The 16528-nt window shown below is 45.5% G+C and overlaps 1 protein-coding gene across 3 annotated transcripts in view; it reads left to right on the plus strand.

Moving 5' to 3' along the window:
* The window catches only part of CFAP92 (cilia and flagella associated protein 92 (putative)), a 567578-nt gene that overhangs the window by 75024 nt on the left and 476026 nt on the right, over positions 1-16528 (plus strand). For all 3 annotated transcript variants that reach the window (XM_063940590.1, XM_063940589.1, XM_063940591.1), the window contains exon 5: positions 6218-6331. In XM_063940590.1, the coding sequence (XP_063796660.1) occupies positions 6218-6331 (114 nt within the window). The remainder of the gene's footprint in view (positions 1-6217; positions 6332-16528) is intronic.

Below are 16528 nucleotides of genomic sequence, written 5' to 3' on the forward strand. Positions count from 1 at the left end.
GACAGGGGTGGCGAGCGGAACGCAGCCCCTTGCGGGCTCGCTTCGCTCGCCGCGCTGCGGGCACGCTTCGCTCGCCACGCTGCGGGCACGGTGCCTTATGGTCCCCGCGGTTAACCCGCCATGGGCATATCAACTGTCCGCTCAGTTACAGCAATTGAACCAATCACTGACTACTCAGAAGTCTAATCCTCGCCAGCCTTAGACCAAGGGGTCCTCTAAGCGGGCAATTACTTCCTCACAATCCACCCACATCCCAGACACCTCATCTGATGAGGATGGCGCTTATACGGACCCCAAATATTCTCATCCTGATGCTTCTGATGGAGAAGTTGTTTTGCAGGTGGATATTCCTGACTTGTTAGAGGCTATCAGGCTCATTCTTGAGGTTGATGATGAACAGGAGCCTGACACTGCCCCTAAGAAACCGGACAGGTTTAAACGTCAGAAGGTGATAAACAAGTTTTACCTCACTCTGACCATTTAGTTGACATACGTCAGGAGTCCTAGGAAAATCCAGGAAAGAAGTTCACGCCTCACAAGAAGATGCTGGCACGCTTACCCCTTGCTGCGGAGCTTAATAAAAATTGGGAAACACCACCACCAGTGGATTAGCAAGTGGCGCTGCTGGTAGTATCCTCAGCTCTGCCTGTAACTACCGTCACGTCCTTGAGAGAGCTGACGGACAAGCGTGTGGAAGGTTGTTTGACGGCAATCTACACCCTAAACAGTGCGGTGTATAGGCCCACTATTGCAGCAACATGGGCTGCAGAAGCTGTGGAAGCGTGGGCTCAGGAGCTGGAGGCAGAGTTGCCTTCCAATGCTTCTGATCATGCTAGACAATGCCTATCGTATATTGTTACAGCGTCTCATTACATTAAAGAGGTGGCTTCTGATGCCAGTATTCTGGCGGCCAAGGCTTCTACTACGTCCATTTTGGCTCACCGAATTCTCTGGTCACGGTCCTGGTCTGTGGACATGGACTCTACAAAAACCCTGGAGGTACCCTTTTAAGGGAGACATTCTTTTCGGAGAAGTCCTCAACAAGAAAGTCTACCTAGTACTGCTCCTTCGTTGCCGAAGGCTAAGAGTACTCCATTTCGCTCCTTTCGTCCTTCAGGGAAAGCAAAAGGTCAGGCGTACCTGAAACAGGTTCACACTTCCAAACCCACTAAGCCCAAACCCAAAAGGGCCTGGGCTGCCTGTCAGCCTGCTTCCAAAACTGAAAAGCTTGCCGCATGACTGGGCGGGCCTCCCTCCCAGGGTGGGGGGCCGACTTCTAGGTATACCCTGGGTACTGGAAGTCGTCACTCGAGGTTACGCCGTATCCTTCAAGAATCGTCCCCTCATCGATTTTGCCTGACAGACGTCCCTTCGGATCAGGTGAAGGCAAAAACTCTTCATTCGGTGGTACAGTCCCTCCAGGGGATCTCGATAGAGCGTCCCCTTCAACTTACGCAGCACCCAGATCTCCATGTTCAGGGCCCTTGTGTCTACCAGGATTTGGCCCGGCTGGCTTTGACAGCGTGGCCCTTGAATCTTCCGTACTGAGGGCCAAAGGATTTTCTGAGGCGGTCATTCAAACTATGTTGAAGGCCCGTAAACCGGCTTCTGATCGGATTTATTATAGGGTCTGGAATTCTTACTTCGTCTGGTGTCCGACTAACTATTATGACGCATATAAGTTCAGTACTGCCAAGCTTTTTGCTTTCCTGCAACAGGGCCTGGACTTAGGCCTTCGTCTGGCCTCCCTCAAGGATCATATTTCTGCCTTGTCGATATGGTTTCAGAGAAAAATTGCGACTCTGCCTAATGTTCATACATTCACTCAGAGTGTTTTACGGATTCAACCTCCCTATGTCCCGCCTATGGCTCCTTGGGATTTGTCGGTTGTTCTGGACGCCTTACAGGAGACTCTGTTTTAACCTCTTGAGTTTGTGGACCTTAAGTGGCTTACTCTTAAGGTCCTGTTCTTGCTGGCTATTGCCTCTGCTAGACAGATTTCAGACTTGGGTACCTTGTCCTGTAGGTCACCCTTTCTGATTTTTCACCGTGACCGGGCGGTTCTTAGAACTCGCCCTGGTTGTCTGCCTAAGGTGGTGTCATCTTTCCACCTTAACCAAGAGATTGTGGTTCCGGCCTTTACCTCTCCAGGTTTATCCCCCAAAGAGCAGTCTTTGGATGTGGTACTGGCTCTCCGTATTTATGTGAAGAGAACAGCTTCTCTGAGGAGATCTGATTCCCTCTTTGTCCTTTTTGGTTTTCACAAACGTGGCTGGCCTGCTGATAAGCAGACCTTGGCCAGATGGATTAGAATGGTGATTGCACATGCTTATGTACAGGCTGGTCTTCCTGCTCCTACTACCTTCAAAGCCCATTCTACTCGGTCTGTTGGACTTTCTTGGGCGGCCCGACATGGTGCGACCCTTAAGCAATTGTGCAATGCGGCTACATGGTCCTCAGTGAACACGTTCATAAGGTTCTATGCCTTCGATACTTCCGCCTCCCAGGATGCCTCCTTTGGATGCCGGGTTCTTGTGCCCACTACAATGCGTCCCCTCCCATGAGGAACTGCTTTAGGACATCCCTGATGTTATTCCCTGTGGAACCCCAATGTACCCCGCTGCAGAAAAGGAGATTTATGGTAAGAACTTACCTTTGTTAAATCTCTTTCTGCGAGGTACACTGGGTTCCACAGGGCGCCCACCCTGACGCACTTAGCTTCTTTGGGTTTCTATGGCATTAGCCGCTGGCACCTTCTCCTGTCGCGAGAATGTGGTTTATGTGGCTACTAACTATTGTCATCTCTTTTACCTGCTACTGCATTGGACAGGTTAACAAAACTGAGCTCCTGTGCACGGAGGCGGGGTTATAGAGGAGGCGGCGCTGTGCATCTTGGGAACAGTCAAAGCTTTTAGCCTGTTGGTGCCTCGGATCAAGATCCAACTCTACACCCCGATGTTATTCCCTGTGGAACCCAGTGTACCTCGCAGAAAGAGATTTTAACAAAGGTAAGTTCTTACCATAAATCTCCTTTTTTGCAAAAAAATGTGTCTTATTCACAAAATGTTGTGAATAGGACACACAAGCAGACTCTGCATATTAAAATGATATGCGGTATGCTTATATTCTGTGCGCGACTGCAGCTGTATATGCATGCAAAATGTTACATTCATAGTATCTGCATAGAAAAACACTGTTACTTACAATTTCATATACAGATACAGCCACAGTCGCACACACAATATAGGCATGCCCAGTGTTTAAAGTGGTCCTAGAGAAGTGGTGGAACTGCCCCCCAGCGCTTATTTAGTAAAGGGACTGCGCCACGTGGCGCAAAAGGAGTGTGGTCTCAAAAAGAAAGGGGCTTTGTCATGCAATAGTATCCCCAATTCAAATTAAGCAGCAAAGTAGCACATTCTTATTCACATGACACCACATAGTAGTGTCCCTTATTTATGTTATGACACACCGTAGTGCCCCTTTTACACAATGCCCACATTAGCAGTGCCCCTAATACACATAATGCCCACAGCAGTAGTGCCCCTTATACAATGCCTACAGCAGTAGTGCCCCTTATGTAATGCCCACTGTAGTGGTAGTGCCCCTTATGCATTGCCCACAGTGGTAGTGCCCCTTATGCAGAGCTCATAGCTCTTGTTCCCCTTATGCAGTGCCCCCAGTAGTAGTGCCCCTTATACTCCCAGGAATGATGTCCCTTATGCAGCGCCCCATATGAAGTGCCCCCAGTAGTACTGCCCCCTATAGTAATGCCTCCCGTAGTAGTTCCCCCAGTGGTAGTGTTCTCAGTGGTAATGCCCCCATTAGTAATGCCTCCTGTAGTAATGACCCCAGTGGTAATGCCCCCTGTAGTAGTGCCCCTTACACACAACCCCCCCCCCCCCCAATACTTAGCTTAAGCCTAGCTCCTGCGTCTGACCGCTGCTGTCCGTCTTGCCACCTGCTCGTCAGAACTATGGAAGATACATCATGACGTCTCTCCCATAGTACACACTGTGAGAGCCGGAAGCTGGAGTTCAGGAGTGAACTCTTGCCTCCAGCTGCCGCTGTGGGTAGGGGACGGCCACCCGCTGATTACAAAATCTCAGCAAGCACCCGCCATCTCCCTCCGGAGTCGGGGTGACAGTCTGGGTTAGGTAGGAAGGAAGAGGCGGAACAGATTCCATCTCCAAATAGAACTAACTGAACGCAGTTCCGTCCTGTTCCGGCATGCAGCATATCATTTTAATCAGCATAAGCTGCTTGTGCATCTTTTTCACATCGTTTTGCGAATAAGACACATTATAATTGAAAAACTTGCACATAAAGACGCTCTATGCTACCGAGTCACACCACGGCATGGAGTGACTAGAAGGGCTGCTTAACGTGCATGGGGGCTAGATGTAAAAGGACACATCTGTACTGTAGGTCCTCTTTTAAGACATCAGAAAGATCACATTTTACAATGAGTGCACATTTATCATATGGTGTTAAATGTTTTAACTATTTGTATGTTTAAATACTCTACATCTTTATTTACAGTTATGCTTGATACTTCTGTAATTTTACTATAGCATAGTATACAGGACAACTTTGTAGATACGTTTCACAACCTAAACTTCGTAAATCCGGTCTAAATATAAACCTTTATTGCCATCACATAAGTAGGCTCTTAAACAATGTGAAACTGTATCACAGAAAACATGTTTATTTATGTTTCCACTGGTGTTGTTATAAACTATTATAGAGATCTCTGGTACAGATTCCCCCTCATCCATATATGCTGGTCACAAGCAGTTCAGAATGAGTTGCTCCATGGAAAACTGTATTGTCCCTACTTCCGAGTGTCCATTATCTGTGCAGTCTTGGCTTTCCTGTATATGGACAAACTGGTCACAAAGGCCCAAATGTATTCAACCTTAATAATAAAGTGGAGACAGATAAAGATAAATAAATGACCAGCCAACACGCTTCCTAACTGCCTTGTAAGAGGCAGTGGGCCAGATGTATTAACCTGGAGACGGCATAAGGAAGTGATAAACCAGTGATATGTGCAAGGTGATAAACACACCAGCCAATCAGCTCCAATATGTAAATTAACAGTTAGGAGCTGATTGGTTGGTGTGATTAGCACCTTACACATATCACTGGTTAATCACTTCCTTATGCCTTCTCCAGGCTTAATACATCTGCCCCAGTGTTTGAAAAATGACAGGAGCTGGTTGGCTGGTCATTTATCTCCACTTTATCGCTTGTTAAGGCTTAATACATTTGGGCCATCATTTTATTCTTCTGTTGATTACAATCTGAATTAGTTCACACTATGCATATTAACAGCAGTTGTAACAAGAAAGTGCAATGTTTGTGCCTGACCATTGAAGGTGCACGGATACTTGGGTTCTTCTTGTTGTTTTAACTACGCTTAGGGGTCAATGTAATTAAGAGTGAATTTGGAAACGCCAGTTTGTTTTATCTAACTTGCATACATCTGTGAACGCGCGCACCAAAGAGATTACATTAGAAATGCTAGTTTGCGGTAGTCGCGGCAAGGTTGTACAACATTTCTACACAAAGCAAACTGGGAAAAGTGCATGAAAAAGTGGGGAAACCTTCCTGGTCCCTATACAAGTGGCACGTAATATAGCAGGACCATATAGAAGGGTGTTAGTGGCCATAAGGAAAGTACTGGAGTTTATTCTAAGGTGTCATATGGTTGATTTTTGCACTTTTTATTAATGATGGAAAAACGAAAGCAAGGAAGAGCTATTTATCAAATTAAAGCTTTAAGCATTTTGCGGTACAGAAAATATCTGTAAAATTATTTTTCTGTGTTTTAATTCTAGTATGTAAAAAGTTCGAACACCATCAATACAACACCTCCACGTACCTGTCCCACATGCCTTTATTGGACAAATTATACACAGCATAGAGGTTCTGCACTGTGACCAGACATTTTTACCTTCAAATTTTCCCTACACTTTAACCTGCTCTGGGATTGCGCATGAAAAAATATGAATTTCCTCTGAAAAAATTAATGTGAGTTTGGAAATTAAATTTGCAGTGATAGTTTGGTGTGAAAACGGCTCTCCGGTCCCAACTTGCACCTAATTGGATTAACCCCTTGCAGTGTACTTGTTCTACCTGTGTACAGACAGGATGGTTTAGTTGCATATTTGTGAAAATACACTTTTTGTATTCTCTTTCCTCTTGTTTGTTACAGTGAAGCAGTTGGTTCTAAATCAGAGAAAACTGTTTGGAGATAGTCTTCCACGACCAAGTTTTATTCTTCAGAAGAATGGGGATACTGTGTATCAAGAGGATATCAATACTCAGGGTAAGTGTATAAAAGTTTTATTGTCTCCATACTCCTAAACAGTACTGATGGTATAATGGTTAGCATTACTGCCTCACAGCACTGAGGTCATGAGTTCGATTCCCACCATGGCCCTAACTGTGTGGAGTTTGTATATTCTCCCCGTACTTGCGTTGGTTTCCTCCGGGTACTCCGGTTTCCTCCCACACTCCAAAAATATACTGGTAGGTTAATTGGCTCCCAACAAAATTAACCCTAGCATGAATGTGTGTTCATGTGATAGGGAATATAGATTGTAAGTTCCACTGGGGCAGGGACTGATGTGAATGAGCAAATTATCTCTGTAAAGCGCTGCGGAATATGTGTGCGCTATATAAATAACTGGTAATAAATAAAATAAATAAATAATATACAGTATCTTGCTATTATTTGTTGTACAATAGTAAAAGGAATAACAATGCTGGTATATATGAGAGACTAAAATACGACTTGATGATATCATAAAAATTGAAACACATAATTGCAATAATGATTGCATCAAGTTTGCACTTTGAACTATTTGTTTAGTCCATTAATGCAGGACCCCCAATTTTGGCCATTATAAAGAGATGTCCAATACATGTAATAATAGAAGTTAGTTACCATCCAGAGAATTCCCAGTCAGCAACGGGTGTTAGCCAATTGCGGGAAGTGAAGTCCATGCGGTCCTTTAGCAAATAGTCTTCGCAGATTGTCAAGTGGCTGGTGGGACTTATGTCTGGTAAATGGTTATTTTCTGTAATATGGATTGGCCAGAGATGAAGCATTTTTCTGTAGCAATCACCCCACAGCTTCTTCAGCAGCATGGTAAGTACCACCGGCCACTTCTTTTTTTAACCTTTTTACCTCACACATGCAATATATATATATATATATATTGTATTTCTCTAACGTCCTAAGTGGATGCTGGGGACTCCGTAAGGACCATGGGGAATAGCGGCTCCGCAGGAGACTGGGCACATCTAAAGAAAGCTTTAGGACTAACTGGTGTGCACTGGCTCCTCCCCCTATGACCCTCCTCCAAGCCTCAGTTAGATTTATGTGCCCGACGAGAAGGGTGCACACTAGGGGCTCTCCTGAGCTTCTTAGTGAAAGTTTTAGTTTAGGTTTGTTATTTTCAGTGAGACCTGCTGGCAACAGGCTCACTGCATCGAGGGACTAAGGGGAGAAGAAGCGAACTCACCTGCGTGCAGAGTGGATTGGGCTTCTTGGCTACTGGACATTAGCTCCAGAGGGACGATCACAGGTCCAGCCTGGATGGGTCCCGGAGCCGCGCCGCCGGCCCCCTTACAGAGCCAGAAGAGCGAAGAGGTCCGGAAAAATCGGCGGCAGAAGACGTTCCTGTCTTCAATAAGGTAGCGCACAGCACTGCAGCTGTGCGCCATTGCTCTCAGCACACTTCATACTCCGGTCACTGAGGGTGCAGGGCGCTGGGGGGGGCGCCCTGAGACGCAATAAAACATGACAGAAATACCTTACATGGCAAAAAAATACATCACATATAGCTCCTGGGCTATATGGATGCATTTAACCCCTGCCAAAATATACAAAAAACCGGGAGATAAGGCCGCCGAAAAGGGGGCGGAGCCTATCTCCTCAGCACACTGGCGCCATTTTCCCTCACAGCTCAGTTGGAGGGAAACTCCCTCGCTCTTCCCTGCAGTCACTACACTACAGAAAGGGTTAAAAAAAAGAGAGGGGGGCACTAATTAGGCGCAGTATTAAAACATACAGCAGCTATAAGGGGAAAAACACTTATATAAGGTTATCCCTGTATATATATAGCGCTCTGGTGTGTGCTGGCATACTCTCCCTCTGTCTCCCCAAAGGGCTAGTGGGGTCCTGTCCTCTATCAGAGCATTCCCTGTGTGTGTGCTGTGTGTCGGTACGTTTGTGTCGACATGTATGAGGAGAAAAATGATGTGGAGACGGAGCAGAGTGTCTGTAACAGTGATGTCACCCCCTAGGGGGTCGACACCTGAGTGGATGTACTGTTGAAAATTACGTGACAGTGTCAGCTCTATATAAAAAAACAGTGGTTGACATGAGACAGCCGGCTACTCAGCTTGTGCCTGTCCAGACGTCTCATAGGCCGTCAGGGGCTCTAAAGCGGCCGTTACCTCAGATGGCAGATACAGACGCCGACACAGATACTGACTCCTGTGTCGACGGTGAAGAGACAACCGTGATTTCCAGTAGGGCCACACGTTACATGATTGAGACAATGGAAAATGTTTTTATACATTTCTGATAATACGAGTACCACCAAAAAGGGGTATTATGTTCGGTGAGGGAAAAACTACCTGTAGTTTTCCTGAATCTGAGAAATAAAATGAGGTGTGTGATGATGCGTGGGTTTCCCCCCGATAACAATTGATAATTTCTTAAAAAGTATTGGCTGCATACCCTTTCCCGCCAGAGGTTAGGGTGCGTTGGGAAACACCCCCTAGGGGGGATAAGGCGCTCACACGCTTGTAAGAACAAGGGCTCTACCCTCTCATGAGATGGCCACCCTTAAGGATCCTGCTGATAGAAAGCAGGAGGGTATCCAAAAAGGTATTTACACACATACTGGTGTTATACTGCGACCAGCTATCGCCTCAGCCTGGAGGTGCAGTGCTGGGTTGGCATGGTCGGATTCCCTGACTGGAAATATTGATATCCTAGATAAGGATAGTATATTATTGCCTATAGAGCATTTAAAAGATGCATTTCTATATATGCATGATGCACAGCGGAATAATTGCCGACTGGCATCAAGTATAAGTGCGTTGTCCAATTCTACCAGTAAAATGGTCAGGTGATGCGGATTCCAAACGGCATTTGGAAGTATTGCCTTTGAAAGGGGACATTTGGGGTCGGTCTTTTAGACCTGGTGGCCACGGCAACAGCTGGGAAATCCACGTTTGTACCCCAGGTCGCCTCTCAAAATAAGACGCCGTATTATCAGGCGCAGTCCTTTGTTGGCAAGCGGACAAAAGGTTCCTCTTTTCTGCTCGTGACAGAGGGAGAGGAAAAAGGCTGCAGAGATCAGCCAGTTCCCAGGAACAGAAACCCTTTCCCGCCTCTGCCAAGCCCTCAGTATGACGCTAGGGCTTTACAAGCTCAGGCACGGTGGGGGCCCGTTCTCAATGAATTTCAGTGCGCAGTGGGCTCACTCGCAAGTAGACCCCTAGATCCTTCAGGTAATATCTCAGGGATACATATTGGAATTCGAGACGTCTCCCCCTCGCCGTTTCCAAAAGTCGGCTTTACCGACGTCTCCCTCTGACAGGGAGGCAGTTTTGGAAGCCATTCACAAGCTGTATTCCCAGCAGGTGATAATCAAGGTACCCCTCCTGCAACAGGGAACGGGGTATTATTCCACACTATTGTGGTACCGAAGCCAGACGGCTCGGTGAGACCGATTCTAAATCTAAAATCTTTGAACACTTACATACAGAGGTTCAAATTCAAGATTGAGTCACTCAGAGCAGTGATTGCGAACCTGGAAGAAGGGGACTACATGATGTCTCGGGACATCAAGGATGCTTACCTTCATGTCAAAATTTACCCTTCTCACCAAGGGTACCTCAGGTTATGGTACAGAACTGTCACTATCAGTTCAGACGCTGCCGTAGGGATGGTCCACGGCACCCCGGGTCTTTACCAAGGTAATGGACGAAATGATATCCCTTTGAAAGAAGGGAATTTTAGTTATCCCTTACTTGGACGATTCCCTGATAAGGGTAAGATCCAGGGAACAGTTGGAGGTCGGTGTAGCACTATCTCAGGTAGTGTTGCGGCAGCATGATTGGATTCTCAATATTCCAAAATCGCAGCTGGTTCCGACGACTTGTCTTCTGTTTCCTAGGGATGATCCTGGACACAGTCCAGAAAAAAGGTGTTTCTCCCGGATGAGAAAGCCAGGGAGTTATCCGAGCTAATCAGGAACCTCCTAAAACCGAACCAAGTCTCAGTGCATCAATGCACAAGGGTTCTGGGTAAAAATTGTGGCTTCCTACGAAGCAATCCCATTCGTTAGATTCCACGCAAGAACTTTCCAGTGGAACCTACTGGACAAATGGTCCGGGTCGCATTTTCAGATGCATCAGCGGATAACCCTGTCACCAAGGACAAGGGTATCCATCCTGTGGTGGTTGCAGAGTGCTCATCTTCTAGAGGGCCGCAGATTCGGCATTCAGGACTGGGTCCTGGTGACCACGGATGCCAGCCTGCGAGGCTGGGGAGCAGTCACACAGGGAAGGAATATCCAGGGCTTAGGGTCAAGCCTGGATACATCACTTCACATAAATATCCTGAAGCTAAGGGCCATTTACAATGCTCTAAGCTTAGCGAGACCTCTGCTTCAAGGTCAGCCGGTGTTGATCCAGTCGGACAACATCATGGCAGTCACCCACGTAAACAGACAGGGTGGCACAAGAAGCAGGAGGGCAATGGCAGAAGCTGCAAGGATTCTTCGCTGGGCGGAAAATCATGTGATAGCACTGTCAACAGTATTCATTCCGGGAGTGGACAACTGGGAAGCAGACTTCCTCAGCACGACCTCCACCCGGGAGAGTGGGGACTTCACCCAGAAGTCGTCCACATGATTAAAAAACTCGACAGGTATTGCGCCAGGTCAAGAGACCCTCAGGCAATAGTTGTAGACCCTCTGGTAACACCGTGGGTGTACCAGTCAGTGTATGTGTTCCCTCCTCTGCCTCTCATACCCAAGGTACTGAGATTGATAAGATGGAGAGGAGAAAGCACTATATTCGTGGCTCCGGATTGGCCAAGAAGGACTTGGTAACCGGAACTTCAAGAGAGGCTTACGGAGGATCCGTGGCCTCTACCTCTAAGAAGGGACCTGCTCCAGCAAAGACCCTGTCTGTTCCAAGACTTACCGCGGCTGCGTTTGACGGCATGGCGGTTGAACACCGGATCCTGAAGGAAAAAAGGCATTCCGGATGAAGTCATCCCTATCCTGATCAAAAGCCAGGAAGGATGTAACCGCAAAAACATTATCACCACAATTGGCGAAAATATGTTGCGTAGTGCGAGGCCAGTAAGGCCCGACGGAGGAAATTCAACTGGGTCGATTCCTACATTTCCTGAAAACAGGAGTGTCTATGGGCCTGAAATTGGGGTCCATTAAGGTTCAGATTTCGGCCCTGTCAATTTTCTTCCAAAAAAGAACTAGCTTCAGTCCCTGAAGTTTAGACGTTTGTAAAAGGGGTACTGCATATACAGCCTCCTTTTGTGCCTCCAGTGGAAATTTGGGATCTCAATGTAGTTTGGGTTCCAAAAGTCACATTGGTTTGAACCACTTAAATCTGTGGAGTTAAAATATCTCACATGGAAAGTGGTCATGCTGGTGGCCCTGGCCTGGGCCAGGCGCGTGTCAGAATTGGCGGCTTTATCCTGTAAAAGCCCTTATCTGATTTTCCATTCGGACAGGGCGGAATTGAGGACTCGTCCTCAGTTTCTCCCTAAGGTGGTTCCAGCGTTTTCACCTGAACCAACCTATTGTGGGGCCTGCGGCTACTAGGGACTTGGAGGAATCCAAGTTGCTGGATGTTGTCACGGCCCTGAAAATATGTTTCCAGGACGGCTGGAGTCAGGAAATCTGACTCGCTGTTTATCCTGTATGCACCCAACATGCTGGGTGCTCCTGCTTCTAAGCAGACTATTGCTCGTTGGATTTGTAGTACAATTCAGCTTGCACATTCTGTGGCAGGCCTGCCACAGCTAAAATCTGTAAAAGCCCGTTCCACAAGGAAAGTGGGCTCATCTTGGGCGGCTGCCCGAGGGGTCTCGGCTTTACAACTTTGCCGAGCAGCTACTTGGTCAGGGGCAAACACGTTTGCTAAATTCTACAAATTTGATACCCTGGCTGAGGAGGACCTGGAGTTCTCTCAATTGGTGCTGCAGAGTCATCCGCACTCTCCCGCCCGTTTGGGAGCTTTGGTATAATCCCCATGGTCCTTACGGAGTCCCCAGCATCCACTTAGGACGTTAGAGAAAATAAGAATTTACTTACCGATAATTCTATTTCTCATAGTCCGTAGTGGATGCTGGGCGCCCATCCCAAGTGCGGATTGCCTGCAATACTTGTACATAGTTATTGTTACAAAAATCGGGTTATTATTGTTGTGAGCCATCTTTTCAGAGGCTCCTCTGTTATCATACTGTTAACTGGGTTCAGATCACAAGTTATACGGTGTGATTGGTGTGGCTGGTATGAGTCTTACCCGGGATTCAAAATCCTTCCTTATTGTGTACGCTCGTCCGGGCACAGTATCCAACTGAGGCTTGGAGGAGGGTCATAGGGGGAGGAGCCAGTGCACACCAGTTAGTCCTAAAGCTTTCTTTAGATGTGCCCAGTCTCCTGCGGAGCCGCTATTCCCCATGGTCCTTACGGAGTCCCCAGCATCCACTACGGACTATGAGAAATAGAATTATCGGTAAGTAAATTCTTATTTTTCATTTGTCTGTTTCTCCTGAAAACCTGTGAGTTTTATTTTCTGTATATTCCAACTTTTGCATTTCATCTGCTGACAATACAGAAACAAAATGGAGTTCATGGTTGTAAACAAACCCTTGGCTTACTGTAGATGTACCTGACCGCACTTGTCACTCCTGCTGAACCGATTTATTTTGTGACTCCGTTTTAGGTTTATTCCTTTGAATTTCAAGTTATAATTTGGTAGTATTGCAGAAGATATAGAAAATGTCATGACCAACACATGTAAGATAGGAAAATATTCAGACATCGTTTCATTACCATATTGCTTATCTCTGCTAGGACAGCATATTTTTGTAATGCATTTCACAGACAGACAAATGCAGTAGAAGATATAAAACACATTTCTTTCACATAAGCCGAGAACAGACTTTGCATATGCTGACCTTCCCAATGCATTATGTCCTTTTCCCTATACAGTGAAGTTTTCATGACATTAGACGTACGCACACCACAGGCCCATCACAGGCCATGCAGTGAACTGATGCTGTTTTCAGAGACCCATATAGTTATTGGTCTATAAGTACAGGGCAGGGATTTAAATCATGTATATTGTTAAGGTTTTAAAATTGACATCCATAAAAATGACAATAAATTGAGGGGATATGAGCAGTGTACTATAATCTAAGGAGTAGCACATAGGACTCCTATCTATCTATCTATCTATCTATCTATCTATCTATCTATCTATCTATCTATCTATCTATCTATACACATATATAATGTATAATATATATATACACACACAGTACCAGTCAAAAGTTTGGACACTTGGAATGAGAAACTTTTGACTGGTACTGTGTATATATGTATATATATATATATATATATATATATATATTTATTTTGCACAAGACAGTAGTACAGCGCCACTTGTGAAATGAAAGTCTCAGTAAGGCTATGTAAACTTTAAAAGTTTCACCACACAAAAATACTAAAAGCCCATTTTCCCTTATAAAAAGGTGTCAGCCAAACCCTAAAAATACAACAATGGTAAAATGTTGTTAAAAGTGCATAAAAAGGGGGGGATAGGGATACCGGCGACTAATGTGGCTAAAAGACCGTGTTTTTTAAAAAAATGTTTCTTTTAAAAAATTGAAATCCAAAAAATATATAAAATATATATATAAAAGCAAAAAGTTTTTAATACATGAGAGTAAAAAATGTTTGAAGTAAAAACAAAGATTTCATATAAAACCAAGATTTCATGTAAAACAGAGTACAAAAACATACAAGGGTTAAGGGTAGGAAATTAACTTAGCTTGAAAACACTGGGTGGTCAGTACAGGTCCAACGCGTTTCGTCTCAACAGACTTCTTCAAGGGACCCCTTGAAGAAGTCTGTTGAGACGAAACGCGTTGGACCTGTACTGACCACCCAGTGTTTTCAAGTTAAGTTCATTTCCTACCCTTAACCTTTGTATGTTTTTGTACTCTGTTTTACATGAAATCTTGGTTTTATATGAAATCTTTGTTTTTACTTCAAACATTTTTTACTCTCATGAATTAAAAACTTTTTGCTTTTATATATATATTTTTTGGCTTTCAATTTTTTAAAAGAAACATTTAAAAAACACACACGGTCTTTTAGCCACATTAGTCGCCGGTATCCCTATCCCCCCCTTTATATATATATATATATATATATATATATATATATATATATATATATATAGTGTTACACAGAATATGCAATTTGGTATTTTTACTGTGTGTTTCAGTCACCTAATAACGCTTACATCCTCAGTTTTGTGTCTTGTGTTTACTGTCACTATATTGTATAGTGTACTGTATACTATAGTACACTATAGGTATATTGCACTGTTACGCCCTAAGGCTACCTTCCTTATAAAATCTGCCTCACAGGGCGGGAAATCCGTGGATGCTTCTGCATCATGCAGTACTGGCACCACTGATTTACCTTAGGGGGAAGTTTCAGCTGCTGGTTCAGGCACTGAGTGCCATACACCCAGTCTACCTGCAGCACCTGTGGCCAATCAGGACCCACCTTGGGCAGCGTTCTCAAGTATGCTGACTACACTTGTGACACGTCTTACGCCCCCTGTGGGACCTCCTAAGCCATTGCAGCTACATATTGTCCCTATAGTCAATCCGCCCTGGGCGGATACTCTACCCAATTACAACAATTAAATCAATATTTGGTTAGACAAAAGTCTACCCAATGCCCCTCTGGGGCCAAGGGGTAATCTAAACGGGCCATTTCTTCCTCACTATCCACAAATTTTTCGAATAATTCTTCCGATGAGGGTGGGGAATATACTGATCCGTCAGACACTGATACAGTTGCTTCTGATGAGGAATCTACAACCCAGGTTAATGTTCCTGACCTAGTGGAGGCTGTTAAGCTAATTTTTCAAATAGATGATGACATTGAGCCTACTACTGCGTCTAAGAAACCTGATAAGTTCAAACGTCAGAAGGTTGCTGAAGTAGTCTTGCCACATTCTGACCATTTAATTGACATACGTCAGGAATCCTGGTCGTCTCCAAGAAAGAAATTTTCCATGTCTAAAAAGATGCTAGCTCGTTATCCTATCCCTGCAGATTTGAGTAACAAGTGGGAAACTCCACCGCCGGTGGACTGTCATGTCGCCCGTCTTGTGGTGTCATCTACTCTGCCTGTCACCACTGTCACTTCACTGAAGGAACCGACAGATAAGCGTGTGGAGGGATGCCTGAAGTCTATTTACTCCCTTACCGGCGCTGTACCTAGACCCACTATGGCAGCCTCCTCGGCTGCAAAAGGTATTGAAGCATAGGTTCAAGCAATGGAGGAGCTGCCTCAGGATTTTTCTGACACTGCCAGACAATATCTGTCTTATATTACCACAGCCTCCCACTATATTCAGGAGGTGACCTCTAATGCAGGTGTAATGGTGGCCAAGGCATCTACTACGTCTATCCTGGCTCGTCGAATTATGTTGTTGAGGTCATGGAAGGTGAACCTGGACTCCAAAAAGACCTTGAAGGTGCTCCCTTTTAAGGGAGACATCCTATTTGGGGAGGATCTGAACAAGATTGTAACTGACTTGACTACTGCCAAAACTGAGTGTCTCCCAAATACTAATCCTTCTGCTCTGAAGGCTAAGAGTACCACCTTTCGTTCCTTTCGACCTCCAGGGAAAGCAAAGGGTCAGGCATATCCGCGAAAGGCTCGTGCTTTCAAAACCACTAAGCCTAAATCTAAACAATCCTGGGCCGCCCGTCAGCCTGCTTCCAAACAAGACAAGACTGCCGCATGACCGGGTGGGTCTCCCCCTGGGGGACCCCAGGGTAGGAGGCCGACTTCTGCAGTTTGCCCTGGTCTGGTTAAAGACCACTTCGGACGCCTGGGTGCGTGAGGTTGTCTCTCACGGATACGCAATCTCTTTCAAGAGACGTCCCCCTCGCCAATTTTGCACAATGGTTATTTCTGCGGATCCGTTAAAAGCGCAAGCTCTACACATGGTTGTACAATCCCTCATGGATACAGGAGTGGTAGTGCCGATACCTCTGTCTCAGAGAGGCAGGGGATACTATTCGACCCTGTTTCTAGTTCCGAGGCCAAATGGGTCCTTCCGGCCTATACTCAAATCATTGAACAAGTTTGTGAGAGTATCCAAATTCCGTATGGAAACTCTTCGCTCTATAGTGCTGGCCATGGAACCCGAAGAC

The sequence above is a fragment of the Pseudophryne corroboree genome, chromosome 9 (assembly GCF_028390025.1).
Source record: "Pseudophryne corroboree isolate aPseCor3 chromosome 9, aPseCor3.hap2, whole genome shotgun sequence".
In the NCBI taxonomy this organism is placed as follows: Eukaryota; Metazoa; Chordata; class Amphibia; order Anura; family Myobatrachidae; genus Pseudophryne; species Pseudophryne corroboree.